The sequence below is a fragment of the Falco rusticolus genome, chromosome 16 (genome assembly GCF_015220075.1).
Source record: "Falco rusticolus isolate bFalRus1 chromosome 16, bFalRus1.pri, whole genome shotgun sequence".
Taxonomy (NCBI): domain Eukaryota; kingdom Metazoa; phylum Chordata; class Aves; order Falconiformes; family Falconidae; genus Falco; species Falco rusticolus.
Window position 1 is genome coordinate 2280914 of NC_051202.1, and position 14030 is coordinate 2294943.

Below are 14030 nucleotides of genomic sequence, written 5' to 3' on the forward strand. Positions count from 1 at the left end.
ACAGATTATAGGTTAATCTCTAAGCAGAAAGCCCTTTTGGAATTGGCCTTTTCAAGTGTTGTTAAAATGGCCCGTGGCTAATAAGTAAGAAACATAAATTCCACAAGTGCTGTTTGGTCTTGGTAAGAGATTGGACACAATGGGGCTCAGCCTACTGCAGCCCCTTTCTGTCCCATGTTTTTATTCACACTGTTGGTGATGAGTGGTGTGATTCTGGAAGGAGTTGAGTTACCACTCCTAGCTTTTGGATTGTGTAACCTTCTGTAATGCATATAGCACGTGTAGGCTGTAAGTACGTATATGCCTGTATTTTAATTCAGAGGCCAATAATTATTGACCAAGATATCAGACATGTTAAAATCTTCTGCCAGAGGCCAGTTTATGTAATTTATCCAAAAGCTGATTTCTCACTGACTGGAGACTTCATTGAAAGCACTTTTAATTATTTTTATTCAAACTACAGCCAAAAGTGTTCTCTGTTCTATTTGGTCAGGTGGGCTGGAAGAGACATTCTGAGTCCTTTGGGGTAAGAACATGTTTATGTTCCTTCACAGCGTGTTTTTGGGAGATGAAGGAAGAGGTGCTGAGACAGTGCTGAACCCAAACAGTCAGGATTTGTGGTCATTAAACAATGTGCAAGACTGCTTTCTGAACTGGGCTGCTTCTGGAAGAGGTTGTGGGCAGTGCTGAATAAATACTGTACTGAGCAGGGAAGAATTGGGGAATGCATGACCGCAGGATTGCCTCCATCTTGCTTTGTGTTACACTGGAGTATCAGCCTGTTGCTGATATTTCTTGCCCTGTAGCCTGTGAAATTTGTCATCTGTCTTGTAACATAGTCCTTGGGTTTCACAGAACAACACGTGCAGGTATCCAGTATCACATATCCAAAAAAAAAAAAAAAAATTGACTGTGTGTGTTCAAATGATAGCAACTGCTGGCTGGTAGCATGTGATTTAAAGGGACAGATCCGTAGGGAAGTAACAATGGTCAGCCAATACATGCCCCTTACATGTATCCACAAGTCATCATATGTCACATTGTAATAGACCTCATTCTAATTTAACATGTGAGGACTGAAGGATGGCTGAAGACCTAGCGTCAGGAAGTGTTCCAGTACCAAGGATAAAATGACTGTTCTTGCAGAAGGCCGTTGGAATGCAAAAGTACGGGCAGATAAATGTATCAGTTTTTCACCTAAACTCACAAAATAACTCCAGAATTTTCACAGACAAAAGAAACATACAAGTTCTGGGATCTGAAAAATCAGGGGTTTGACCTAGCAGAGGCTGCTGTGTGTAGGCATGGCACGTTTCTCATGCCGAAGCAGCCACTTTGGACCGTGTCCGCAGAAAGGAAAGCAAGTGAACCGTGCCGTTGAACGAAGGGGGAGTTTGGGAAGCCACGGCTTGAATTTCTTCAAGTCTGTGAGGGCGGCAATCTCCTTGCCCGAACTGACAGAGCTTCTGTAGCTAGCTGTTGTGCATATGAGTGACTCTTAGTTTTCTGAATAAGTTGTATCTATTTCCTGTATTTAAAAATAACGGCTTTTAATTAATAAATTGTTTTCTTTCAGTGCCATCTACCTCTGTTCATTTACCAGGGATGACATTTTGCTGTCCCTTAAACACATGGGAAAGCTATTATGGAAAGAACTGCCAAAGAATCTGGGTTGGCATTAGCTCGTGTCTTCATTCAGGGAAGGGGTTTTTCTTTCCTCTTGCTTAGTCCATAAGCCCTCTTGTGAGGGTACTGGAAACCCCAGAATGTTTCAGTGGGAGAAAGGCAGAGAGGTTGTTGATCAACCTGAAGCACTGGCAACAATTTGCTGCTTTAGTAAATCCATCTAGGCAGATCCTTAAACTGCAAGGGTAGTCATTAAACAGGGATCTAGCAACACACAGGCTCGCATGGAAGCAGTCAAATTGTACTGTCGCAATTTGTACAGAAATAGTGCTTGATCATGGCTGGTATTTTTCACTTTGTGGGTCAGGTGTTTGAGCTGTCTCTCTTGTTACATTGCTGCTGCTTTTTTTTTTTTTTTTTTTTTTTCCTAAGAGCATCAGACAGGTGGTGGGCATCCTGTCTCCAAAATAAAAATGTGCCGAGAATGTTGGAGAGCAAATAAGTGTGGCTTACTAATCGGTGAAGTACTTGGAATTAAAGGGATAGTCCCCCTGCATTGTACCCTGTCCTAAGTGGAAGGATTCTCGTGGCACAGCCTGAGAATTAATTTCAGTTTTGTGTGCATGAAGGGGGTGGGAAAGGATCCCCTGTCTTGCTGAAGTGAGTTCCACTAGTGTTCAGTGAGAGGAGGCTGAGGGTGAAGAAATTGTCCTGGGATGGCCATGGCAAGCAACAAAAAGCAGACTGGTGAAAGGGCCAGTTTTTCCTTGTCCAAGAAAATGATTGCCAAATGTGACTGTTGCCCAGAGCAATGTAGTATGAATCTCTTGTTGATTAATTAGATAATGTCTGTGGGGACTTGGAGGGTTTGCAATATCCACTGTGCAATTTATTACTAAAGAAAGCCTGCAGAAGTGCAAACAAATAAGAATATTTGCACTTGCTTCTGCAATTAAATGAGAATCCTGTCTAGTTGCTAAAAGATTCCACAGGAGATCAAGCTCATTAATACATGCAGCAGAACTTAGTTATGATAGTCCCCAAAGGGCTACTCATCCCTTCCCCCACAGTTGCACATACTCACTCTTGGTTAAAATTTAGGAATGATAGCATGGGGGTTTGATTCCCAGATGTCACGGGAAGAAGATGAAAGTTAATTTTCTGTTTTAAACAGGTAGCCGGTAACATTATGTACAGGTAGTTCCTGAATGGGTGTGACAGAAATCATGGCAACGGGTGGCTGAAATGCTTGGGTTGAGGTTTCTTCCTACCGCAGAGGAGGAAGAAAAGGTGTCAGCCCTTGAGAGGCAGAGATGATGGCAGCTACCCAGGCAAGTCTTCAAATATGGATATTGGTGTTTTGTCTGTCGACTTTTGTCTCTAAGACTTGGGGGGGGGGGGGGGGGAAGGTGTTTTATTTGACTTTATTTCTTTAAGTAGGTGTTTGTAGAAGGCATTCTGACTGTGTGTGTGTGCGTGCAGCTGATGCGTAGATACCAAAGTGACAGGAACTCCAGAAACTGATTTGAAGGGGTTGCTCAAGCTATTTTCTTAGAGGATTAGCAGAGCAAAAAGGACAGTACAACAAAGTAGAACATAGCAACTGAGGATTAAAAAAAGAAAACCACCACATACTATTGAAATGGTTCCTTCCTCCTTTTTCCTGCTGTTATGAATCTTCCTTTTCTGACATGTTTAGTTATTCATGTCCTAGATGGCATGTTTTGATATTCAAAGTTCTTGTGAAATTTATTTTCAAAAAAACCTGAGGCAGTCTACGCAAGAAAAACTATTTTCATTTGGGTTGACAAATATTTTCTAACATGAAACTAATACTCTAAAAGGTTCAGGCAGTTGAGCAATGAAAATGAAGGCTGTGTTGGGTTGATTTAGGTATGTGGGGGTTTTTTCTGACAGCATGCTTGAAATTCACACAGCTGAATTTTAGCCGCACCCTTAGAGAATTTAAGTTCTGTGTCACTTTTCCACCTGAAAATACAGCTTCATTCAGGAGCATTCAGTGAAATTCAGGGGATCTTAATGGGGAATGTGTCACACTGTTTTTTCCTAATTTGGTTTCATTACCAGAATTTTGCAAGGCTTGTCCTGAGGCTGCTATTCCTCTTGGTGCTTGACCCTTGGTAGAGCTTCCTTAGCGTATTAAATGCCTGGGAATCTTCCATGTAGTGTATGTCTTTCTCCTGGTCTAAAAATCTGTTCTGCGTGTCTGATTGTTTCTATGTAGTGTCTTTGTTGGTTCCTGAACCTGACACCATCCACCACCCACTGTCATTTTGGAAGCAGCATTGCCCTCCAAGAACTCCTTTTATCAGCTTTCACCCTTGTGAACCTGAGCTAAAAACCCCACCACCCTCCCAGTTCTGGTGCTACCTGCTGCATCTGCTTGTTCAGCCGCTCCTCAGTCCCTCTCCTTTGCCTTCTCTGTGAGCAGTGCAACGGGGACAAAAAGATCCCTGGTTGTGACAGAAGGCTGAAAGTCCCAAGTTTGCTCGCTCCCTGCTGCCACGGGTGGGCTGTCTGAGCAGGCGGGTGGGACGAGCGCACAGCCTGTGCAATTGGCTTTTACCGAACGCTGTTAGCCCGTCTTACCCATTTTCATTTGGTTGATTTGTAGCCGCAGCGTATTTGGTAATATAAACCCTGTCTCTTAGGATTAAGAGTGCAGTTACAGTTGCAACAGCTGCCTGCGTATGTCTTACCCGCTACAGAAAAAGAACATGCTGCTCCTCCTACTCTTTCTCCTGATTTTATCTAGTATTGTTGCTTCCCTCCCTCTCTTTGTTTCTCTTTCTGACCTCCTTGCAGCTCCACGCCGCTCCACTCCATACTTGCTTCGTCTCTTGAGAAGACCACAGCTGAGTTTCCTAGCGCCAGCCCCAGGAGAATTTCTTTCCCGAGCCAACATTAGGCAAAGAGGATAGAAGGCAAAGAGGGGCCGGGGGTGGTGGGGGAAGCCAAAAGTGAGCCAAGGCACAGCTGGCCACCCTTGTCTTGGTGCTAAAGCTACTGCTTTGAGAGAGACCGGGCAGGGGTGGGACTTTGTTTTGTAGAGAGGGGAAGGTGAAACGAAACTTGAAACTGGCTTCCCTTGTAGCATGTCTGTCCTGAACATCCCCTCCCCACCCTGCTGTTTGTTAAATGAAAGCACATGAAGAACATGAGGTTTCCTGCTTGAGAGGGAGGGCAGTGCTGGACTGGGTGAGGGAGGAGGAAGGCAAGTTGTGGTTTACACCGAGATCAGAGCTAGTGTGCCAGGGGGGTGGGAGCAGAAGGAGAAAGGGCATCTGATGCCAGCTGCCAACATGACAGAAACTCTGCAGCTCCCAGCACTGCAAATCCCAGAGCAGCCGGTGGTGGAGAGTGGCCGTGCCTGGTCCAGTTCGTCCACCCCAACCCTGCGCAGGAAGCGCTTCAAGATGAGGCGGATGAAGAATGTACAGGAGCAGAGCCTGGAGGCCAGCAGGTACCAGGATTCTCCTTCCTCCAGCAAGGAATACCTGCAGCTTCCATCCATTGAAATCACCCCTTCCAGTGATGAGGATGCTCCCTGGTCCAACTGCTCCACACCCAGTGCCTCGCCACGGCGCAAGCGCTTCCTCCTTCGGAAGTGGCTGCGTGTGAGAGAGAAGAAAGAATACAGTGAGAGCAGGTATGTTTTTGGTCACTTGCCCTTCGCTGTTTCCAAGAAGATCCTGTCCACAATGGGTAGGTAGGGTCTGTTGTTCCCCTAGAAATCTTGGTGCGCTTCTCCTTGGGACTTCGTTCTCACCTGTTGGCTGGAATGGGTAAGACCAAAAGTTCTAATCCTTATGTGCAAACAGTAGGCACGTTAGAAATGGCAGTGCTAGGATCTGACCTTGTTGGTGGTCCTCTGCGTATTTTCTAGAGGTAATACAGAGCCGGTGAAAAGATCTTGCTTCTGAGTGAGGCAGACTGTTCTGAAAGAATGGGTGGTAAAACTTAACTTTATTAAGGTGTCCTGAAGAGGTACTTGAGAGAGAGGAGGTGACCTCTTTGCTGGGATTATCAGGACAGGGAGTGAGGATGCCAAGCCTTTGTCAGTGTTTATTGTGTGATGTTTGCTGCCACTGCTGAGACCTTCTTTGAAATCTTTTGTTCTGTAGCTGATACTGGGAGAACATGAGGAAAAGAGAAAAACAAAGTAGCCTTGTTGCTGGGTCTGCAGGTCAAGATGACTGGGTTCAGGTTTTGACTGCTTTCCAGACTTTGAAGTCACTCAGCCCTTTGGCTCAAAAGGGGGCAAGTAATTAAAGATCTCCAAGAGTTTGTCAACACAGGAAAATTAATGCCCAGGGAGTTATTGTGTGGCCATACAAAGAAAAAGCTGTACCTTATACGTAACCCTCTGCAGGTGCAATTCAGGGTATACAACATGCAGTGTAGTTTAGCCTTAATGGGAGAGTGGAACAATCTACCTTTCCTGAAGGCCCAAAATACACAAGATACTATAAAGGTTTCTCCAATAAATTAATGCATTATAAATCCTTATACTAGATTAGTGTGGGCCAATCTTTCTTCTGTTGCTTTGCAACTCCCATGCAGCGTATGTGTGGGTTTATGCCTGAAAGTATGTACTGCACTTCCATTAAAAAAGGAAACTTGTCTCTTACCATTACTGCGCACAACATACTAGATATAGATGCAAACTCCCTGACTGCTGTGTTGCTTAAGTGTCTATAGGACAGTGCTTTTTCCTCTGCTAATACCTGCTCTAATTATGTAGGAGCTCTTCTTGCATGAGGTCCCTTTTAGTAAGGTCAGTCCGTCATTTTATTAAGTTTTGGGGAAGTTTCATCAATAAACGCATGCCGTCAGGAATTTGATAATCCCTCGCAAAATGTTAACGTTGAAAATAATCTCTTTGGTTGAGAAACATAACTGGTTTTCGCTTAGCTGTGGTGATACAAGTAGTGATTCAGTTACAGCATAGAAAATGGGAAAGATAATGCATAAGGCATGTGCTGTTTTAGCTTATGCTGTAATAGCATAAGGCTAAAGTGTCAGAATTGCAAAGTTCATGTCTGAAGCTCAACAGAGAGGAGATGGCTGTTCAGCTGAAGGATTTAATTTGAATCTATTGATGGTGAATATGTTTGAGGCAGAGGCCAAGACATTTCTTTTGGTGCAAATGCATAAGAAAACTTAGTTTGTTCTTGTACACATGATATCTCCATGGCTATGCTGACAGCTTTCTGCTTATTCATCATTAAGATATTTCTACCATAACCTCTTCTAGTTATGTTTTTGAAGCAGTGACTGGAAAAAAAGCTGAAGTGGTTGATGGATGATTAGCATACCAAAGCTAGCATGCTGCCTCCTTTCTTCATATGCAGCATGCTCCAAATCTATCCCTTTTGCAGTGGGATACATGATGTTTTCAAATGGAATTTTTCTCTATCTAGTCCAGGGTATGGTGGGGGGGTGGGGGGGACCAGTTTGCCAGTCGCTTTCTGCTGAGCCTCTGGGTTTGCAGAAAGCAGAGGTCATCACTGGGCTTTCAAAACTCAGCAGGCATGGAAACAACTCGGAGAAAGCAGAATCTGTGGGGAGTTAGTCACAGGAAGAGTGATGAACCCTAAAGGTTTTTGTGGCATTAATTTGGAAGAGATTAGCAGCTAGTGCTGTAGGGCAAACCTTACTATGCCCCGGGGCTGTTGAATATGAAACCTTGCTCTAAAATAGCTGGGTAGAAAGCTGGCTTTCTGCAAAGCGGGTAGATACTGCCTGTCTCCCTTCCCCTGCTTTAGACTTAATCATCTAGAGTACTGGCTCGCTCTTGCTGCTGTTTCATTATCATGTTGCTGTAAGAGGTGCTAGTGATGTCACTGTACTTTTCACTTGTTTAAGGGCAACAGGGACTACTGTACTAGAGTAAAGGCTGAAACGTTTTGTCCAGTGGCTTTTCCACTGAGCCCTGTCTTGGGGGTTGAGCTACAGTGATGATGCTTGACCTGTCCTGCTGGTTAATTGTAGCACTATTGTAACGAGATTCCCAGTGTGGTCAGTGTGCTGAACATCTGCTGGGAGTGCAGCTATGCTACTAAGTATGCGGGTTCCCAAATTTCATTTGGTAAAGGGGCAGCCATCAGCATGAGGTTCCCACCAGAGCTGTGATTGCAGTTTGCTTCTAGTCACTCCCTCTTTCCAGTTCAGTTGTTGTCAAGCAGTTTGAAGCTGTGTTGTTGGTTTGGGTTTTTTTTTGAGTCCGGTAACCTTTAGTCTCATTATATGGCCAGATATCTGCCTGTTTATATGGCAGTGGTTTCCAAGGAAAGCTGGTAGCTGAGAGCAAACTGTGCACCAGCTGACTTACTCCAGTGATGCATGTGTTGCTTGCATGCCCCTAAGCAAGAGCAATAGCTCTGTGACCATTAGCATACAGTAAGCATCGAAGTGAATAAACAAATGCTTTTAGGACTCGAAATCTGTCTGTAATGCTCCAGATCCGGTGAAGGCTGGCTGCTTTTTTCATCTGGAAACTCCAGCCTACAAAATGTTCTGTATCACTGGTTAGTTTTTAACAGCCTGGGTAATTGTAAAGTTTGTTTACCTGCTGGTTCTCTAAAAGCTGTTAGGTGGCTGATGGTGAGAGCAGAAGAGAGACTGTTTTATTTCTTGTCATTAACCAGCAGAGATGACATGTAAGAGCCTTGCTTGCCTATGATGTGGTTTTGTTCAAGGTGAAAGAGCAGGAAGAAGCCATTTCTCAGGGGCAGAAGTTTCCTTGTAACTGATCCTTGTACGAAAGCATGATGATCTAACCTACAAGTTTGATGCTCTGGGGGCCTATACGCGTCATAAATAGGATGATTTTCATAAGGGATGCAGACAGCTCCTCCATCGTTTGCTACCCAGGTGATGATGAAAATTTTTTACCTGATGCAGCTTTATAAAGTATGAACTCTGTGCAAAAGTGTGCAAATTTTTTAAGCCATGATGATATTTCTTTCCTTGCAGACTAGTGGATACAATCTATTAGCATTTTGCTATGCATGTAATGAACATACAGTCTCACATCAAAAATGCATCTGCTTTAATTTATTATTTACTACTTTAAAGCCACTCTTGCTAATAATCTCTGGAGCTGCATGTAATGCTTGATGTGTGAGGCAAGAACTGAGAGGGTAGATCACTCGGGCTTAAGGGACTGCTCTTTTTTTTGGCCCAAGATCGGCATTGGAATGATATCCTGTGCTTCTGCCCTTCTGTTGGAAGAAGCTGGGAGTAAACAGGTGAGCCCTGCACTGCCATTGCCTGACTTAGACTGTGTGTATGCTCAGCACCAGTACATTTGAAATAGGTGAAGTAGGGTACATCTTCCGTTCTTTGAACACCTTCCCATCAGACATTCGTACTGGGTAAAGATGGTACTAGTGGTAATGTGAATACGCTCCCCTAGTGTGAGAAGAAAGAAGCCAGACTGCCAAGGATGGTAAGATGTTTGACCCATCTCTTACTCGTCGTTATTCCTTGCTGAATTTGCTTGTGCAGGAGGTCCTGGAAGCTGCTGTGTCCCAATGCCTGCAGCTCTTCCCTAGAGCTCCCTTTCCCTTGAGCTGTCAAAGATCACCCTGTTTGTCTTCTGTTAATGCTTGTCCTAAACATTTGTGTAGTCAATGGTAGCATCCAGACTAGTTAATAATGAAAAGCAAAATGTTGGTGCCCCAAAGAATGTAAAACTGGTGGGTTTTGTTGGATCAGTGGGGCATAGATTGTGCTGTAGCTTGTGACCTTTCTAAAGATGAATGTACTCAGTTTGATCTTCTGCTGGAAACTCTTGACACTGAAATCCTAAGTGACAGGTTCAGCTAAAGAGAGAGACTCACCTATGCCCTAAAATGCCTCTAATGCAAGATGTTAAAAAATGAGGTATATTATCAGAAGCGTTCCATCATCTTAGAGAAAAGGGTATGTGCTGAGGACTGGGAAGTTTCTTGAGCTGCTGGAGACACAACCATGGAGGTTTTACAGATGAAATATTCATAGTCTATCTGATGATACGAAACATGACACATTAGGAGAATCTTTAGCACTGTTCAGCAATGTGCTCTGTGACTGCTACTGTTCACATCCTGCGGCAGAAAAAGGTAACATAACTGTTTTCATAGTTAGGAAAAAAGTTTACTCATTAAGTCTCTTGGTCACCCTAGTGAGATACATCAGTTAACAGTGAACTGCCAATTTGTCGGAGCTTATGCTAAAATTATTGTTTAACAGTAAGTATTTTAGATATTTTGAATTTTCTTATAAAAAGGAATCTTTAATTTCAAGTAGTTCATAGTGCTTTTGCTTTCCTTAAAAACGAAATTAGCTCAACGTTTCTAGAAATAAATCAGTGTGTCATTCATCTTCCTTCTACACATGTTGTGGTGTTTTCTGGAGGAAAAAGCTCTCGTGGAAGCCTGAGATAGTGATGTGATTCTTTTCCAGAAGAGAGGGGGAGAAATTAACTGGTAAATGTTTGTTGTTTGTTTTTTTTTAAAAAAGGCAGCAGCTACACAACTAAAGGCGATAGTGCCTCACGTTATGGAAATGCAATCCAAGGTGACTGTCTAAATAATATTAGTGGCAGTATTTACTATGCTTAGAAAAAATATTTGGTGAACAGAAAACTGTTAAAGCCCTGTGCTGCTTGTGATTAAAGAGAGGACTAGAAAGGCTTGGTGAATTAAGGTTTCATTCACTTAATGCCACACAATTCCAAGAAGCTGCAAAATGAGGAACTTCATAAAAGTTGTAGTCCTCGATTTCTCTGGTGTTCGTGAACATCTCACATGTTTCAGTTTTAGGTCAGAGGAGAGGAAGTAGGGCTTCTCTGTCAGAAATGGAGCAAGCTGCTGCAGGAAGTGGTAGATGAGTGCATACTGGGGTTGCTGGTTCATTTTTGCTTTTTTGAGCTTTGATAAAATTCTTGCTGAAATCTTATTTCTGTAAGGAACTGACAGCTCCATAGGAATTTCATAATGCAAGAGGCAAATGGGTCGCATCTTTCTCATGTTCTGCTTGTAGCTAGAGTTGACTGAGGTTTTTGGGAGGACAAATGTCAAACGTGGTGTGTTTTGAAGTGGAGAGAGGTGTTGGCACAACTGATTTTGTTACGTGTTTTAATACTGTCCCAAGTGTTTAGAATGTCTATCCTTGTTAATATTTTAAACTATTTAAAACTTTGATTTCTGGAGAAAATGGAAGCACTGTGAGTGATGTGTGAATATCCTGTGGATTGAATTTGGGACTTGAATACATAGTTGGGTATACGTACTCTTTTGCATCTTTAAAGCAAAAATGGGAAAAGTTTGAGGTTTTTTTCATAGATCTCTTCAAGCAGCCCATTTTCTCTGCTTTTGGTAGCTTTGGAAAGTCCATAAGCACAAACTTCCATTTATATGATATCTTTTTTAATTTGAAACGTGAGAGTGCCGGAACGATGGCTCAGTAGCAACTTAGCTATTAATGTAATTGTTTTTCTTTTTGAACCTGCAAGTTCAAATAAGACCTAATTTCTGTTTACAGTGAACTGATTTTTTTTTTTTTTTGAGGCATGTGTATCTCTTATGAAAAGTACTGATGTACCGTTTGCTGTAACTGCAGGGTTTTTGTCATTTTTTTTATGATAACATGTACCAAGTGAATATGAATCCCACCAGCTTTATCTTTGTTTTGGCTGAATCTTACTGCCTTTGTGCAGTAGTTTGATTTTCTTTTTAAACGTTTGCCTTTCAGTATTTGTGTGGATTAGGATGATCAGTCACATGAGTATCAAAATTGAGTAATTTACAAACAGCCTGGAATTTAAATGCTGTTGATCTTATCTAGTCAGCAAATATTTACCATTGGACTGTCTGAATGTCATGTCTTAGACAGCACTGTGCCTGTCAGTGGTATTTAACTATTAATTATCGTGTTCGTTACCACAGTTGTTTTCCACTGGATTGTGTTTTGAAAATCAAGATGTCTGTTGTTCATTGTTGAATATTATGTTGATGGAAGGGCTTGCCTTGACAGCTGTGAAGGTTGATGTTTTCATTTGTAAAATGAATGCAGTGAGAGGAGAAAACCTGCCTGTCCTGCTCCTTGTAAGCCTTTCCAGCAGGGAGAGAAGGTGACTACTACAGGTTCACGCTGACTCTCCAATTCTGAATATGACTGCAAAGGACACAATTTGTACTAATTATGGTGATGGCCTACATGATATTCACAACTATCTTTTCCCCTTATCTTTTTTGCCCATTACTAATGGGTTTAGACTGTAAACATTGCTTTACATCCCCCCATCTATGAAATCGAGTTAATAAAAAGATATGAAGGTCTGGAGTAGGACTGCCCCTTTGGTTCTCAGGAATACTGCCAACATGAGGCTCCAGGTAGTGCATGCTCTAAGTCTAGGTTAAAAAAGGCATTTGAAATTTCGCCTTCCAAGTCTGCCTTCCATTTGTTGCACTGATTCACTACATAAGCTTGGGTACAAATTTTCCTCTTGCCTCTCCATATCTTCATCTCAAGTTCAGTGAAATGTGTGCAGAAGCAGGGCGCTTGGTGCCTGCTGCTTTGGAGAAACTCCTTCAGAGTCAGTCCTTAGATGGAGCAGGGTTATGTGAACAGAAAGGTGCTGTGGTCCCTGACATGTTGTGGTACCTGCCTCCCATAGGGCTTGGTCTCAGTCCAGCAACTAGTTTGCTGAACATGAATCCTCCTTAACTTTTTGAATAAAGCCTGATGTTAGCTTGGTGCCTTCAGTGTTAAGGATATGTTTCCCCTGACAACTTTACACTTGTGTGCTGAGAGTGGGAACTTGCAGCATCTGTGGGAAAGCTGTGTAGCTGAAGGTGTTCTTGGTTTTTAATTCACAGACTGAAAGCTTTAGGTCTATCAAATGACAGCCCTTGTGCTGAGAGAGACTGTTGTCCCTTCGAACTTAGGTCAGTGATATCTGGATTCATGTCACTTACCCTCTTTTCTTCTTCCCCTCCAACTGACAGTTCCTTGACATTTGTCATGGCACAGTCATTTACGTATCCGTGCAACCATAGTAACATAGAGCTTTTGATGACAGGAATTTAATTTGCCAAGGACAATGAGGTACTGTTAGGCAGCTGGGACTGGGAGGTCTATTTCTGCTGTTTCATGAGAAATCGGAGGAGGGGGGCTGTGTTCTGGGAAGGATGAGCAAAGCAGGAGGGTGAAACTGAACGATAAAACTGTTTAACAAGGTTCTAAGGCCCCTGTGGGAAAACACTGAGGGATCTTTTCTGACACACCTGAGTCTTAAAAGTTCAGTCTGGTTTTATTATTCTGTGTTTATGTCACCAAAGAAAGACGGGCAAAGAACACTTATCGCAAAAGTTTTCAAATGAAGACTACTTGTGCATCATGAAATTCACTGTCTAAAATTTCTGTTTTCATTATGATTCTATTAGACTTAAAATTCTGGCTTAAAATAATACAGACTTTGACAATATAAGAATACCATTTAAAAGGCACAATGTATGTAATTTCTTTGCTAGCTTGGAAGTGACCATAACTCTCACCAGATATTAGTACTTCTATACTTTTTTTTTCTGGCGGCGGTTGTTCAGATATCCAAATTATTTTGGGATATATTAAGGCAGGTAGACTCAAGTCCTTGTGCTTGCAGCTGTAAGGATGAAAAGAACTCTTGAGTTGTTCAAATAGCCAAAAAGCTTTGTAAATTTTAACAGAAACCTTGATGCATGTTCACTGTTCTATTGATTATAACTGCATATCTATTAGTTCCCAAATCTATGTTGATGAAAATACTCGTGTATTGTGAAATCTCATAATTAGTAGCTTTTAGTTCCAAAATCTGTTGGCACAGTTGCTCAAAGCAATTGAATAATATTTGTATACCTGATTGTCAGTTGTCTGTTATTTTCCTTTTTGAAATTCTTAATACTGAACCCAAAGCCTTATGAATACAGAGGTTAATTAAGCAAAATGAATACAAAATACTCAGCTTCATAACCTTGCTTGATAGCTGTGGATAACAATAGCCTGCTGAAAGACACAGATTTTTATGAATAATTCTCCAAACTCATTAACTGATTCTATTTTCTATTTCCATAACAGCCATTTCTTTCCTGTTCCTTTGCATGCCTCATTCATGCATCACTGCTGGAAAATTTTTTCTCTGAATAAAAATATGCCAAACACATCTCTAGATATAAAAACACAGTGGATTTATCACCCACATCTAGAGGGTATAGAAATCCCAGAAGGCTCCTAGTGTGCAAACGTTGACCTGAGTGTCTGAACTTTGTGAGATCTGGACAAGTACCTATCTTCTAGTAGATGATCTGCTTTAACTTTAAAAGCCTATTCATGCATAAAATAAGAGACCTTGGTTC

The 14030-nt window shown here is 42.1% G+C and overlaps 1 protein-coding gene across 8 annotated transcripts in view; it reads left to right on the forward strand.

Annotated features, from left to right (window-relative positions):
- The first annotated feature begins 3484 nt into the window (after window positions 1-3484).
- GRAMD1B (GRAM domain containing 1B) overlaps window positions 3485-14030 on the forward strand; it is a 102201-nt gene continuing 91655 nt past the window's right edge. For 3 of the 8 annotated variants that reach the window (XM_037409731.1, XM_037409732.1, XM_037409733.1), the window contains exon 1: window positions 3486-5296. In XM_037409731.1, coding sequence (XP_037265628.1) covers window positions 4935-5296 — 362 coding nt within the window. In that variant the 5' untranslated portion in view covers window positions 3486-4934. Of the gene's footprint in view, window positions 5297-14030 lie in introns of all 8 variants that reach the window. The other 5 variants (XM_037409728.1, XM_037409729.1, XM_037409730.1 and 2 more) reach the window with 4 other exon arrangements.